The sequence below is a fragment of the Apostichopus japonicus genome, chromosome 22 (assembly GCF_037975245.1).
Source record: "Apostichopus japonicus isolate 1M-3 chromosome 22, ASM3797524v1, whole genome shotgun sequence".
Taxonomy (NCBI): domain Eukaryota; kingdom Metazoa; phylum Echinodermata; class Holothuroidea; order Aspidochirotida; family Stichopodidae; genus Apostichopus; species Apostichopus japonicus.
The window spans coordinates 3948146-3964484 of NC_092582.1; the positions used below are offsets into that span (position 1 = coordinate 3948146).

Genomic DNA, 16339 nt, shown 5'->3' on the forward strand with positions numbered 1-16339 from the left:
CCCCCTCCCAAATAAAAAACAAACAACAAACAAACAAAACTGACACTAAAAAGACTAGAATCTTGTCACTGTTAATAATAAATGGACAATTGAATATTTGGAAAGGTGTTGTATTTCTCCACCTGTTTATCAAGTGGAAGATTCCATTTTGGTTTATCTGTACACATAGAGGAATAGCAAGTGGAACATAGCCAGCTGTTTCCCATGTCCTTTTATATTAACGAGTTGCAGTTTGTCCCCTGACGTGGTCGCCACAGCGAATATTCCATGCCTGTCCGAGTAAACTCTACTTCTCGTTGATGATGTCACACGATTTTCTGTGCTAATCAAAAAGACCGAAGCGTTGTTGTCGTCTGTGGTTGGCTGGCTGAGATTCAGAGTTGACAGTCGCATATTTGGGTGGCAGTTCTACGAGGTCTGGTTTCAACCTGTGGTGGTTTGCATGTACACATGATTGCAGTTAGTACTCTTGTTGGAATTTCCTATCCTTGTTTTGATTCAGTAATGGAAACATTTCTGCTTCGCTTACAATTTGAAGAAAAGAAATATATATATTAATAGATATCAGCATGTATGGCCTCGGAAAGAACGGATATACATGGATTTACTCTGCTTTCTCGCTGTTTCTCGTCTTGGCATGCCTCACCCATTCCACTGAAGGAGGGGCCCTGAGGTCGAAAAAATTTGGTAAGATCTTCATTATTCATTCAGCCCTCTCGTCACCTGTCTCCTCGCTACTAATGCATCTCAATGACCCAAAACCTGTACAGTAGGTTACATATCTCCTTCCTATAATATATAGTAAAGTTTAAAGTGTTTGCAGAGAGGAGATGAGTAATTGTTAGGTACTGATCCAGCAAGATTCTTCTCAGGCATTATGGTGAAAAAGTTGAGCTCATTTGCCATGTACATGTAATATATGAGTGAATGCTTTTTAATCAGTCTACCTTTTCCCCCGCACAGTCGTGTATTTGTTTATACTTTTCCACATGATTTGTGGTGATGGCTTCAAATCTTTCTCTTTGAGCTGCTTCACTTGCATTTTGAAGTACTCTAATAACTCATATGTACAAAAACCATTGTCACATTGTCTCTCCCTGTGGATGTCTTTTTAAGATAAAAAAGACGTGTTGATTTCATGTACACCTTTCATGAAGTTGAAGTCTGTTCATATGCGCTTCAGTTAATAGTGAAGGCATTATTCCAACGTTTTTGGCCCAAAATATTTTTTTGAGTTTCTGTAACACTAAAATTCTGAAATGCAAATGTGTGCATGGTTCATGAAAGAGATTTCAGTTTGGCACATCTGGGATAGTAATAAGTTAATAGGTTTAATTCTAATGATCTTTATGAACTCTATACTCAGACCTAATGACCTTTTGCATTGGAGTACAATAGATCTAGCTTGCATTTGAATCGGAAGAGATTTGACCTTTATTTTTAATCTTTTTAATGTAAAAACTAGGTTTGTATTTGAGCTGTAAAACTTTTCCATTTGTTAATCTGTTAATTTATTTAGGCTTACAAAGGATAAGCACACTAATTAGTGATGTATTTAGTGGCATACTATAAGGTCAGGATGATAAATTGAAGAATCGATTGGAATCGGTCAATCCGATCATAAATCATTTATCCACTCCCTTCATTATATAGTGTTTATTGAATGATGAAAACTAAGGACTATCTTTTATAGTTAGATTTCTGGAATTAATCACTTTCTCATCAATTTATTGATAGACAATCTAGCCAGTACCAGATGCTAATGTAAAATACACCTTGAAAAACAGAATCCACACTGTAAGGGAGAACTATCAATGTGTCTGCTAATAACAAAATGTGATTTTGTTGAATACCATAAAATAGCTAAAAGAAAATTTAAAAATATAATAAAAAAACCTCAGCTACTTTAAGGTTAACTTTGCATTGCAACTGCATGTCACTCTGACCAACATATACGTAATATTTACACCTAATCGGATATCCCTCGGTTATGTATGCGTTATGCAGTATGTTGTTGTAATCATTCGGCTATTACTGACATGTGTGAGTTATCTACGAATAAAACAGAGGTATTCAACCAAATACCGTAAATATCATATACCAGACAGTCCAACACAGTAAGTGTATGCAATCTTGCATGATTTATTTAGTGCTAGACTATAAATCTTTTCTAGATTTTCTCCATATTTTACTGTTCCTTGTGAGTTTTCGGTGGCTTACTGTATCATACCGTGTATAATATTTCTTAATAAAAATAAAATAAAACTGTTAGCAAACTGCTTATCCACTAGAGAGCCTTTGTAGGAGAATGTGTAAAAGTAAGTTGGCCTGACGTTTCGATCCTAGCAGGATCTTCTTGAGAGGCTAAAATGTAATATAATGTAATATAATATTTCTTGTTATTCATTCCTTTACGAATCCATATTATATATGTATGGTACGACACTGTATAGTGTGTGTTTTATGTCTTGTACAGTGTTCAGCTTCTCCTCTTACAACTAGGAACACTTTTAGCCAAGTCACCATGACACATGTGTAACTCAGTGTCATATGATAAATCGTTATGATGTGAAAACACCCATAAAAATCAATGATTCTGGTAATATTGTTATAATATGGAGGGCTACACCAATTAGGTATTGACTGAATTGTAGTCTCTGTACTGTGTGGATGGTCATATACATTAGCATACAAAAACTTACAAAGGTACATTGATCAGCAAAACACTTAAAAAAACAAAATTGTTATCTGTTACGATGGCAGAAACAATATATAATTTGATCTCATTTGAGTTTAACTTCTTGTGCTTCTCTGCTTATTTTCCCCACTGTCATCTGATTTGATTTAATTCTATTTTGAAAACTGCCAAATTTTCCTGGTTGACTGTAATTGCATTCATCTGATCAACAACAATGTTCACAATGCTCTCTGCCATAAAATCAGACAATTAATGTGATCATTAATTATTCACTACTTTAATAGCTTTCCGTTGAGCGTAAATTCAATCGTGTCGTATGTGTGTAAAAAGTTCATGTTTTGTTGAACTGTATTCTGCATGCTCTGCAGTGTAAAATACAGATCCAAGGCAGTTTGGTCTCCCGATGAAATGATACCAAACAGTAGATTAAGTGGATGATTCCATTATTTTATGGGGTACTTGGTTGTGAACATAAACCTTAAAACAATAGTCCAGAGGTAAATATTTATGTTTCATGTTTTTGTTTAATGTGTTACAATGTAAAAGAGAAATATACATCCCCTATGGATAATTCTGAAACATAAGATGGGCATATATACAGTAGGCTTGTATATGGAGGGTATTTAGCAGAAGGTTTCAAGTCCCAAGAGCAATCTTTTGACTTAACCGTTACAAAAATTTGCAAATAAATCCAGTTTTGTTGAGCCTGTACCATACATATTGGTACATCTGCTGAAGATGTGTGTGCTAATATAAAGCAGATTAGTAAATTGTACAAAATTGTGTTATTTTCTGAATGAGAAACAGGAAGTAGGTGTTGACCCCGTAGTAGGTCAGCGAGGGCGCTCTGCTAAAGTTTTCCTAGCTTTTGTAGGCTAGATAGACCGGAGTGCGTACTGCATGTCGCATGGAGACAGGAATTAAAATATCCTTTGTAAATTCCTTAACCAGCCATGCTTTGCAGTACAGAATGTTTTTAGTAGCGGGTGATGGAAGTGAAGGCTTCGACCATGTCAGACAAGGGCGTGATTGTTTGTTTTGTATGTAATAGTTGGAATGCAGACATGATAATACAGTATAAATGAACAAAGTATAGAAAAAAATCATTACATGAGATCTCAGCCTTCTAAATATAAATTTTTTTGTGTCAGGTAATTTTCATTCTGTGATATATTTTCAGAGCGATTGTACTTGTTTCATATTAACAGAGTTCAGAGTTAATACTTCCTCCCCATCAACGATCCTTATCACTGTTACAAGCTGGGACAATGTAAACCTGTTGTTTTCATCTCATCCTATAAACAAACAATCAGATTAGATCAGTGGGACAGTGGTGGGGGGGGGGGAAGTTCTTTCTTAGTACTTTGTGTTATCTATGATTGATTCATTGATTAAATGGATTAGAGGCTTACCCATGGTACAGTAAATGAGGATATTAATGAACTTTGCATGTTTGTGTTTTGGGTTAAGCTTTGAAAACTTAGAACTTGCTCTTAAGGACCATGGATTTCTTTTTAATGTTCACATCTTGATTGTTGCCATGTTTCTTTTTTCATTCCCATCCCTCTCCAAGCCTATTCTCCCCCTCCCCCTTCTCTCCCTACCCCCTACCACAGAAGAAGAACAAAAATGACTATCAACAATTGACAATACTTGCCTGTCGTTTTTTTTTAAAGACAAGATTATCAGTCTTGTACCTAAATTTACCAGAAAGCAAAAAAAAAAAAATTAACATGATTCATTCTCCAACCACCATTTTTTGTCACTCTCAATAAGTTTTCCCGTATTCGATTTGTTTAATTGTCCTTATTTGATTCCTCGAACTGTGGGGAAAATTTGGCGGTTCAGAGTTTCCTGGAAAGCAATTTTGATAAAGTTTAACAAAGAATAGCATGTTAAACTGAAAAATGCCAACACTGAACTATTGAAAACATGTATCGGAATGTGTATCTTAACGTACATCCGTATGTATGGTAAAGTGTGTGCTATGTACAGTACACTACAGTACACTATCTACTGTCAGGTGTGTGAAGAGCTACTAACAGCCCTTGCCTGTATAGAACCTATCCTGTAGGCCTTTGTCCCAGATAAGGTCAAATGTCTCTGTGCAGCCTACCAAATGGCTGGGGGCTGGGAGGGAGGGGGGGGGGGAGAGATTTGCTGGTGGATCCATGAAATGTTGGCATTTTTATACATTTTTAGATCAGCTTGACATGAATAGAATTTTTTTTCAAAAGTTAGAATAAATGTGTCCTCTGCAATCTTGATGTTCTGTCGTCCCCTGCAGTATAATTTGTATCAATTTCAATATCCCTTTAATACTAATTACCTTTCACATATTTTATAAATTAATTTGGTTTTATTTGGTCATACTTGGTTGTGCAATATGTGGGAATAATTATTTATTTTAATTGTGTTTTATTGATTTTAGGTTCAACAGCCTATGATATTAAATGACCGGTGTTAGATCTAACGATTTCTACGTAATGAGATGCAGTTACGCGTGTCAAATTAGCGGCAATTTGTATCAATATAATTTAGCAAACAGTGAATTGAGCCATCAAGTTTTATTGTCCTTGTAAGTGTGAATACTTTTTACATTCATATTACACAGATGGAAACAATTTTCTCCTTCAGTTAAACTGACCAAAACCTACAAAAAAATAAAAAAAAAATGGGGAAGGGAGAGAACTGGAGACAGAAATCTCTGCCAACTTTTGCAATAATGACAAAGTGTTAGTTTAACCTATATCCTGGTTGTCCTAAAAAGTGCTTTAATTAAAAATAGGAAATTTCATTCGTTAGGGAGGAGGCATCGAAAAACATGGCTTTTATGTTTTTAGCAGGCTGTAAGAATGACTGTTGCAATGACATTACATGTGTACAAGACTACTGTATCCTATCTTAGTCATTTTTACCTCACATACAGCATAGCAACAAAAATGGTACAAAGCCAAGGTTTTAATTACAAAACAATTAGAAAAATATTTAACCAGTATCAATTTTCTTTGTTCCTGTCTTACCTGTCCCCTCACAATAACTGCACTGTCACTCTACCCTGTCTAGAGCACTTTGTAGCCGTTTAACACTGACCTGTATCGGTGACCAGACCATTCCAGTCTACCGCCCTCCTACTCTTTCTACCACCAAAAAGAGAAAAGAGAAAATGAAAAGGGCATTGAAATGATAGCTTTCTAATTTGTGTGTTTTTTTTTATAAATAATGAAATAGCTATTAACTTCGCTCCACTCTTAACCTGCCTCCGACTTTACATAAATGTCTCTCACAAGTGAAAAGATGGAATTATCACTTACTTTGACTTTGTGCCAATGTATCATCATTTTCTTTAGTATTAGCTCTTATCTTCCCTTTACCACTCTGTGGTCATGATGGTATACAGTACATAACGTAACAATACATAACGTTACAGTACATAACGTGATAACAGTACATAAGGTGTACATAAAAGTAGATAACGTGTACATAACAGTACATAACGTAACAGTACATAAAGTGATGATTGTCTTGTTTTCACCTCCTCTATACCCCCCTAGCATGCAATCAACTCTCTCCAAGCATCCTATAATCGGACACCTTGCATCATCTCTCTTAGTTTAAACAATCTCGGAAGTGATTGTTCAAAAAGTCAACTAATTTTGGCATTTAGAGTGCTCCCAGTTCCTCCTCCTTTTGTTGGCCAGTTTTTATTTTTAACTCTCAAACAAGCATACATCAAAAACTCAGCTACAGCGGTAGTTAGCCTTCTCATGTTTCATCTGACAATTACTGCGTCAGAATTGGCTTTAAAGCAGTTCCCTGACTTGTTCAGGTTTGCTGCACAAGAGATGTTGGCCGAATCCCAGAATGTGGGCACGTTAGTCACGGAAAGATATCGCCAACAGATTTGTTTATCTCGACAGCACTCCTCTTTGTAAGTTTATAATGTATAAAGCAAATTTATACAGAATGCCTAGATTTGTAAGAAAGAACAGCAACTGTAGCACATTTTAAGTCAGTATTTGTTTGGAAAAGATGCTTGCCAAATGTTGATATGAATAATGGAGTGATGAGTGACTAGAGTAGTGAGCTTTTAAAGTGTGAAAGTATAATTTATTCTGTACAGTTTATACCATTGCCCTACTTTAAATACTGTATCAGTGATAAAAATGTCAATGGATCCACTGGAATTGAAACTGGTGTTGCATATTTATAGTAACAAAAGATGTAGCCAGCTTATTTTAACATCTCTGCTGGAAGTTATCTTTTTATCATCTTGCTATTTAAAGGAGTGTCTGCATTTGTTACGTTGCTTAACATCTTTGACACTGCCGAAGTTGAGCCTCTTGTTTGAAATGTCAAGGTTACAAATCAAAAAAGTGTGTGTATTACTGTTTTGTCATATTTTGAATATTTTTGGAACCTGTAAATTATAATGATGGAAGCAGATTATATTGCTGCTGGCATGAAAGGAGTCAACAGATACAGTAAATCATGATTTTTGCATCGTTCATCGTTAAACTTTCTTCTTTTCTTTGGTGTGGCGGGGGGGGGGGGGTGTGGGTGCGGGTGGAGCGGTGGTGCAGAGGATGGACAAATTTTCCAGTGGTCAAGTTCTCTCCTTGACTTTGAAGTTTGAATTTTTGCCAGTAAAATTCATTTATTGGTAAATTGAGGCACAATATTTTACAGTCTTGGTCTCCTTACTGAGCCTGCCTCTTCCTCGTCATAGCTTTGAGTGGTTCTATCCAAGCAATGAATAAGTCAATGCAGCAGCTACTTCAATGAGTCATCATCGTAGCTGTTCAGATCTAATGTAGGTTATTAACTCCATTCATCTCATGCCTGTCTCATTTACTTCGCTCCTCGCTTACCTGTCTCCCCACAACCTTAGCCCCCTCATTCTACTGTGCCTAGAATGAACTGGTTACCTTTTATCACTGTGCGCCCCCCCTCCCCTCTTCTATACTTGTGCACTCTCAGCTACCCTAGCGTATCAACTATCAATACACAAGACAACCTACAAGTAATTGTACAAGTCAACACACAGTATATACAAAGTCAATGGATCAGCTAAGTTTTTTTTTATTCCTTGCTTACCTGTTTCCTCACAGCATTCTCCCAAACAGCATCTCTCCCCTTCTCCCTGCCCCTCCCCACAACATTCCCTCCACAACATGCAGCGCTGCTAGTCAATGTTTAAGTCAATAGATCAGCAGCTGTATCTCCAGTACAAGCAGTAATATCCTGTAAGTCAATCCTTGAATATTATTAACCTTGTCAGTCCATTGGTAATTCCACTGCTTCATCTACCATAACTAAAAGCCTTTATTGTGAAAACAGTTGTTTTTTTGTGAGGTAAATAAAAAACAAGTTATTTTTTAAGTAAGAGTCCAACTCCCATGTTAATTATTCATGGATTAATTCTCTGTCTTCATCTAGAGATGAATTGAGATGTTCTCTTGAAACTGAAGCTCATGTTTCTCTGCAAACCTCAATAAACGGTAGGCTAGGTGCTGACCTAATTTTGCAGTTTCCAGCATCTCCTTCAACTCTCTGAAAATGCATCCGTTAATCACGAACAATCCCAGAGGGATGTGCTTGGATGAAATCTCGGAAACCAGCCGCCAGAAGTTTCCATTAGGAATACTTCACGGAAATTGTTGAAAATGGTAGTCACCATCTTGGCCAGAAAAGCACTTTTTTTTTGGTGATGCTTAGGGAAGATAGAAAAGAAAAACCACAGTTATGATTTAGTGAGAAATTTTTTTACTTGTGTTGCAGGGCTTGTCTGAAGGCCTGGTGAAAGTTTCTTTGGGGCCAATTATTGGGGGGCCAGAAGTTATCTGAATTTGAAAAGTAATTGAGATGTGCTTTGTTTGTTTTCCTTCATGCAATGCAGCAATAAAATGATTCTTTTGTTTAACAATTGTCACGATTATATTATAGTCAATACACAGAGCATTAGTGAGACAAAACACCGTGATCCTTCAAAAGTTGTAATCATTTTAATATTTACTACATCCGGACAACGCCGGCACCTTGGGTGGCAAACTCTCCTCCTCTCTCTCCACCACTCCATCTCAACTCCCACCAACTCTCTCACTTCCTCTTCATCTCCTGTCTCTCCTACGACTCCCTCTAGGGGAACTGTGGGTTCGGTGATAGATCTAACCTGTCCTGGCCTGCTAGCCAGGTGTCGATGTGCTGCCACTGTCTGTTGTGAAAACAATACAGACTAGACAAAGGTCTCGGAACAACGAACAGTTCACACATTTAAGGTGGCTTCGAGACATGTCTGAAAAAGCCATGTTAAGGAGAGACTAACGGCGAATAGTCTAACGTATATCAAACGGAACGACTATAAGGAGGAAGTAGGGTGGGACGTAAGCTAACAGAGTGAAGTTACGTAACAAAAACAACGCGCCCCGCTAGAGGCTCGCGGCTTACAAAGTACGCTACAATAGTGAAAAAACTTCCCACACTTAGAAGCGAACACGTAACTAGAATACATGAAGAAAAAAGGACGAAGCATGTATACAAGGGAGAGAACCCTTCTATCCACGTAAAGAGCGGGAAGGGAGGAACAAGGCTACGAGGTACGCCCCAAGTGAAACTCCCTTAGGAAGCGCACGAGTAGCAAAAACCATGGAGAAACATGAAAATATATACAAATATATAAAGGTTCAACATGAACAACAACAACGTAATCGAACCGCCTATCCCGCCTTAGTATGGGATAGGGGCTCGCGGCTTACAAGCTACGCTACAAGAGTGGAACTCCCGACATTAGGAAGCGCACGAGTAGTGAAAAACATGGAGAAACATGAAAATATATACAAATATTTGAAGGTTCAAACATGAAACAACAACAACGTAATCGAACCGCCTATCCCGCCTAGTATGGGATAGGGGTTCGCGGCTTACAAGCTACGCTACAAGTGTGAAACCAACACTAAAAGCGTAAAAAAGTAACGAAAGTACATGAAACAAGCAAAACATCTTAGGAGAGGTTAAAATAGCTGGAAAACATGTACACAAGAAAACAAATGCCTATCCGCGTATCAAAGCGGAGAAGGCGAACGAACAAAGTAGTTTGGCGGAACTACTTCCTGAGAAACCCACGTTACGCTAACAAAAAACGAACGCATGGGCGAGAGTGCACACCAAAAAACAGCCCCCAAAACTCCCTTCCCTAAAGAAGAGGATACTTATCAGGCTGTAAAAGGTTGTTGGAAGTGCTAGAACTCCTATAAGGAAACTTCTAGAGTAAAAATCCAAGGTATCCGGGCGAATTTCAAAGAAAATTTTTCCCAATACGAAAAACATGTGAGACACTTTGGAATGGTAGAATATGAAGGAGTTCACTAGGGGTCAGTGAGGGTGCACAGTGTTAAAAGATTACCAGGGCATACTAGACACGGTAGAATGCGGTGCTTAGGTTGTGGGGAGACAGGTAAGTGGGTCACTCGTAAATATATAAACCAGTAAGTTTTATAATAACTGAGATAAAAATTTGGAACAAAAAATCTCTGCCTCTTTCACCTCCAAACCCTGCTTTCTTTTCTTTCTTTCTTTCTTGTTTTCTTTTATGAATATCTGAAAGTACATCATTTTGATAATTAGCAAAGGACAATGCATTTGAAGTCCCCTACATCTTCTCTATTATACACTGCAGTTACGACCTCTTTGCTACTGAAAGTAAAGTTTAATTTGGGAGTTACCTATAAATATCTCTTCCTAAGGTTGTACCATTGTCAAAGGTTCAAGAATCACTTTTGTTGCAAAGAATAAAGTAAGCCAAGGCTGTGTAAATCCATCAATAATCATATCAAAGATCATTGTATAATGCAGCATTGTCCTTCGGAGTGAGATGAAATGAATATAATGTCAATATATTTTTTAGATCCAAACAATGGAAGAAGCTACTGTGTATGAAACAGGTATATAGTACTTGAACCAGTTATTTTTCGTCTCGTTCAGCATTAGCTATGATTTGAACGAACTAGTACTTCAAATTTTATGAAGCGACTGGCTCTGACCGTAGATTACGCTCAATGTTAGATATCTGACACTTTCGGTATAATCTACTGATAGAGCCAGTCACTTCATGGGGGGGGGGGGGGAGGGGGCACAGTGCAACTGGTGCAAGAATGATAACATTTGGAAGCAATAGTAGATCGGCGTTTGTATGCTATTGGAGACGTTTGAGGTAAATCAGATTCGGTTTGCTTATCTTTCTGTTCTTAACTAAACATGGAGGATGGAAAGTAGCTAACTATGATCACCTAAGTAGTAACATCAGTAGCTGTCATCATGTGATGGCCATCCACACTAGATGAATAGAACACTGCTGGAAGCATTTAGGAAGACAATTAACACATAATTACCAGGACACATTGTAATCAACTGTCAGTACTTAAGGTAAACCAATTTATAAGTGTTGAAATACTTAATTTAGATAAAGTATGAAATTGCATGAAGGTGTTGGAATGGAGTATTCAGGATTTGTTGCCAGTATATATATATAGGTGATTTTTCAGCCTTTTTGTGACATTTCTTCAAAGTCTAAAACTTTGTGATTTCGTTTCCTTGCATATATCATTGACTAAGATATGTATATATATTCAAAACCATGCCAAGGAATAATTAAGTGCATTTCATTCACAGAGAAATTTTGATTGAGCAAAAGAAACCCATCACACACAGAAATTGTTTTTGATTGCATTCATGAAGACATCTGTTACCGTTGAAAGTCAAATATTTATAATTGCCGCCAATATTTACATTGTCCTCTGGAACCAAAACGTGTTTAAATAAAGAAAGGGAAATGCCACACAATTTTGCTGAATTCCAGGCGCCACAAGTAATAACAGATGTTTGGACTAGCTGTTATCTCTTGAGAAAACATACTTGCTTGATATGCATAAAACGCTTGAAATTATTATTTCTAGCTAGCCTACAGTAGGATCTTGGAATGCTTTAAAACAAAAACGAAAAGAAATAGCTTCGTAATATTGTCACATGACATAAGATACCTTGAGAGATCTCAACAGGGATTTTCATTATTGAATATTGTAGTCCTGGAGAGTTCTCATGTGTCCGTTATTTTTCACGCCATTCGTCATAAAAAAGTGCATTTTGTACAGTACATCAGTAATCTTCGCTTCCTCTTCTAACATCACACTCAAACACATCCAAAGTACATAGTATGGGATTCTGATGAGTCTGAGAAAGTATCCGAAGACTCTATTCTAAGACGTTTTGTCGTGGTGTGTGAGACTCTATACAGATTAATTATAATAATAATATAATAATTATAACATAATTATTAAATATAATAGATTAGCAAAAGCAGGTGTTTGTTTGTCTGCCAGTCTGACTAAAACCTTTACCTAGAGTTTTCCAAATGTCTATAATTATTCCTTTGAATTCTGACCATGAAAATTAGGTTGTTTAAGCACTTGTGCAAAGTACTTTAATGGCACACAATATGAAAAGTTAGACATTCCCCAAACTTTGACTTAAAAAAAAACTTTTTTAACATTTTTTTGTTCTTATTATTGAGAATTTGAAGTTGCAGCTAGCTATATTAATTGGCTTAGCTAATGGCAGCTTTATTGTGAGCTTTTTGCATTGAATAGTATTGAAATGTTCACCATATTACACTCCAAAATCTGCTTCAACAGTGTTAAATCAAACAGTAAAATCATGGACAAATTGAAGAGATAAACATTCAAAGCGAGAAATGAATCTAGTTAGCCCCATGATAGAGTATTAGTACAAGGATATATGAAAACAAACAGAAAAATCACAAAGTTTTAGACTTATTGGAAATGTCACAAAAAGGCTGAAAAATCACTGATTCAATGGTAACAAATACAAACTCCATTCTTATACCTCCATGGTATTTCATGCTTTTTCTACATTAAGTATTTCAACACTTATGAATTGTTTAACTTTAAGTACTGACTGATTACAATGTGTCCTGGTAATTATGTGTTAATTGTCTTCCTAACTGCTTCCAGCAGTGTTCTATTCATCTAGTGTGGGTGGCCATCACATGATGACAGCTACTGATGTTACTCCTTAGGTGATCATAGTTAGCTACTTCCTATCCGCCATGTTGAGTTAAGAACAGAGGGATAAGAAACCAAATCTGATTTATACCTCAAACTTTTCTTATTTGTCTCCTTTCGCATACAAACCCTGATCTACACTAGCCTACTAACTGGTACCATTCTTGCACTAGCTGTACCCCCATTGACCCTCACAAGGGGTCACTGGGGGTGCAGCGAGTACAAGAATGTGTAACCAGTCCTTAGACTAGATTAGATCAGAGTATGTACAGTATGTGTAGGAGGTAAGTAAAGTCGAGACCGAAAGCAGTAAGTTTTGTCAGTTTTATCGTTTCCGATATGTCTAAAGATGGTTACATGTTAGTCCAGTTGGCAGATATCTCCAAATGGTATGTGACCTTTATGAAGAAAAATGTCGAAATATTTCCCCCCATATATGAAACAATAAGCATTATGAAAGTAATATTGAATAAATTATGTGTCACAACAGATATATTTGATAACTGAGAAAAAGTCACTCGTGGCACATAACTTCGGAAGTCTAAAAATTAATCTCTCCTTGCCCGCGTCAAAATTGCGCTCTGAAGAATTGGAATGTTATGGTTGACATTTAAGTTCCAGAGCGAAGCGTTATTTCATTTAATTTGGCACTTTGATTCTCTCCCACTGAGGGTATATATGCTTATACCACAGTGATTGTGTAAATAGATGGTAGAAACAACCTTTTTCCCTGTCAAAAATGGGCAAAAGAAAATGTGTAAATAGAATTGAAGGAAAATGTGACAACTAAATTGAGTTTAAGTGGTTTAATTGATTTATTAATTATCCAAAACCATGTAGAGGTGATGTTTGTCTGGTACACACATTTTCTGTCAGCAAAAAAAGAAAAAAAAGATTCATTAACAAAGAAACAGGAAACACTGAATTCACATCTACTGTAAATGGAATGATTTTCTTATGGTTTTTGAACTTGGCAGGAGCTAATTTTGCCAGCTTTTTTAAACAAAAATTCCACTGGAATTGATATGAAATGTATACAGCATCCTTGATCAATTAGTGAAATATTTGTTTTGAAATTTGGGCAAAAAAACATATTCCTAAGTAAATGCCAATCTTCAAAATAGTTTGAAGAAGATCAGGAAAAAAAAACAACAAGCCCCCCAAAAACACACCGAAAAGAAATTGAAGCCTCCCACAGAGAATTATTTAATGCCATTTGAGTTACAATCATCATCATTAGATTCATTAGATTCAACCCACACATCAGGTACTCGTGCTTATCTAGGATAGTTTGATAAACCATTACAGAAATATATCAAAATTGGTCAGTTCTTGAGGGAAAAAACATCTTTATGACTTGTAAAGGTAGTTTTTCTTATTTTATTGCATGGGGAGTGGCAGGGGGAAGGGGGTTATTTACAGGTTTGGTAATGGCTAAAATTGTGTTAAGATTTGATGGAAACACAAATCCAAGCTATCAATGTTAATAGCCTCTGTGAATAATTACATGTCTTAACCAATCAATAATGGGTTTAATTTGATAATGGTTTTCCTTAATATTATATACTATATTGTAAATACTTTTGGACCCTCATCTGCAAGATATATCTATATAAATGTGACTTTTTCCCCCCCACAATTTCCCAGTTTTCAAAATTGTATTCTGTCTTTTTATCTTAGTATAATTTTACTTTAATAAGCTCTCTATTTGGATTTGGATTTCACACCGCATCATTTGACACTCACTCACGCCGTGTTCAGAAGGCTGGTGAGAGACCAACATAAATTGCCCACGCAATTTCTCTCCAGGCTTTTGGCCCCCTTACCACTGATAAAATTCTAATAATACCAACGCTGTTTATGGCAGTATTGGTCGGTATGTACGGGAAGTCAGCTTATAATGACGACAATAATAACTGCTGTGACATTACAGTCTTATATAGACAGTGTCTGTGGGAGTGTGCTTAATTTCTGCTTAAATGTTAATCTGACATTTGGAGGCCAAATTTATTTTTCTGTTATTTTTCTTCTTCTTCTTCTCGATGCTTATCAATTGACTGCTGATTGGGCAGCAGAATTTGAAATATTAAAGACTACTTCATTGAAAAATCTTAGAAGCGATAGAAAATTCATAGTTGTAGTAAATTATGACCAAATTGGGATGTGAACAGATGCGTTTGTTTGAAAGGTAATTAATTATAAACTTATTAACTTTTGCCAGATAAACCCTTGACCATTCCAGGAAGTGCACTTTGCTGATTGATGTTGTCATTATAGCACATTTTCTGCTAAGTTTGTTATGTATTTGTGTCCTTGAAATTTACATCACTCCTCCCTTACCTGTCTCCATTCTACTTATGCACAAAATCTACTTAGCTTACAACAGCTGGTAAGATTTTAGCACACCTATTACCTCTTCCCCAAAATGAACAGTTTCCTGTAGATCTGTCAAAGTGCTTAAAATTCTCGACATGATTAAAGTGCAGATTTATCTTAATGATTTAGTTTCTTTCTGTAGATGGATATATGATTTGGTGCCTTGTAAAACTAGAAAGAAATAACCATCAAAACAAAAACACAGATTTTTCAACTAATATGTCATGATGATGTTGCTCATTTTGCTGTTTCTAGGATCATTTCATAATATTTCACCAAATATCTATGTTATTAAAAATCCATCAGGATATGAATTTTTACCTACTGTAGAAGTGGAAATCATTTGCAGTATTTTTAGTGTAGACAATACTAAAACTTTGACCAAAATAGCAGTCCTTTTGATGTTTCTATAAAATCCCTTCCTTTATTGTTATTTTTTTTATGTCTCCGCTTTATCAGATTTATTGATTGATTTATCGACCTCATTCTCTTCTTTCTTTGTCTTAAAATCTGATCTAAAAAGGAAGAGAACGAAATCAAATCATTTTGAACTTTTTACGGTGTGGATTTTACGTAAAGGCCCTATTTATCGAACTTTACTTTAGAAATTGTAAGTACAGGTTTTAAAGCCTTTCATGGTATTAAACATGTACATATATAGATTAATATGGACCGATGACAAACATGTGCTTCTTTTAGTATGTGCAGCTGTGTTGGTGTTTGTACTTTGTACATACAGCAGCTATATAAACAGTCAATGTAATCATGTTATTATTTAACACAATAGTTTGTTTGTGTAATTCCCAGGCTTTCATTGATTATGAAAGTGAAGGCTTTGGGTAGTGATTTGTCACTTTGTTGTAAAAAGTGCTGTGTTGTCAGCCCAAAATTCTAACCAGTGAACAATGAAGACAGCCAACAACAATCCCTACTTTTGTCCCCATCTCTCCCCCCTCCCTTCTCCCTTTCTACCCCTTCCATTCCCAATCCCTTCCCGATCCCTTCCTGATCCCTTCCCTCTCTCTTCTCCCTCTCTTCCCCCTCCCCCTCCCCATTCACCAAGCACAATTGAATCCTGGTTACACATACTCCTGTATTAACATGACATTATTATATCAGAGATACTTGAAATTCAAATGATATAAGACCAGCACCTTTCCTTGAAGTATATCCACCACCTGCCTGGTAG

The 16339-nt window shown here is 36.4% G+C and overlaps 1 protein-coding gene across 2 annotated transcripts in view; it reads left to right on the forward strand.

Annotated features, from left to right (window-relative positions):
* LOC139964237 (neural proliferation differentiation and control protein 1-like) overlaps positions 1-16339 on the forward strand; it is a 125685-nt gene that overhangs the window by 42560 nt on the left and 66786 nt on the right. Inside the window, exon 1 of one of the 2 annotated variants that reach the window (XM_071965683.1) lies at positions 353-687. The exons of the other annotated variant lie outside the window; for it this stretch is intronic. Coding sequence (XP_071821784.1) covers positions 570-687 — 118 coding nt within the window. The 5' untranslated portion in view covers positions 353-569. Of the gene's footprint in view, positions 1-352; positions 688-16339 lie in introns of those variants that run through there. 2 annotated transcript variants of the gene reach the window in all.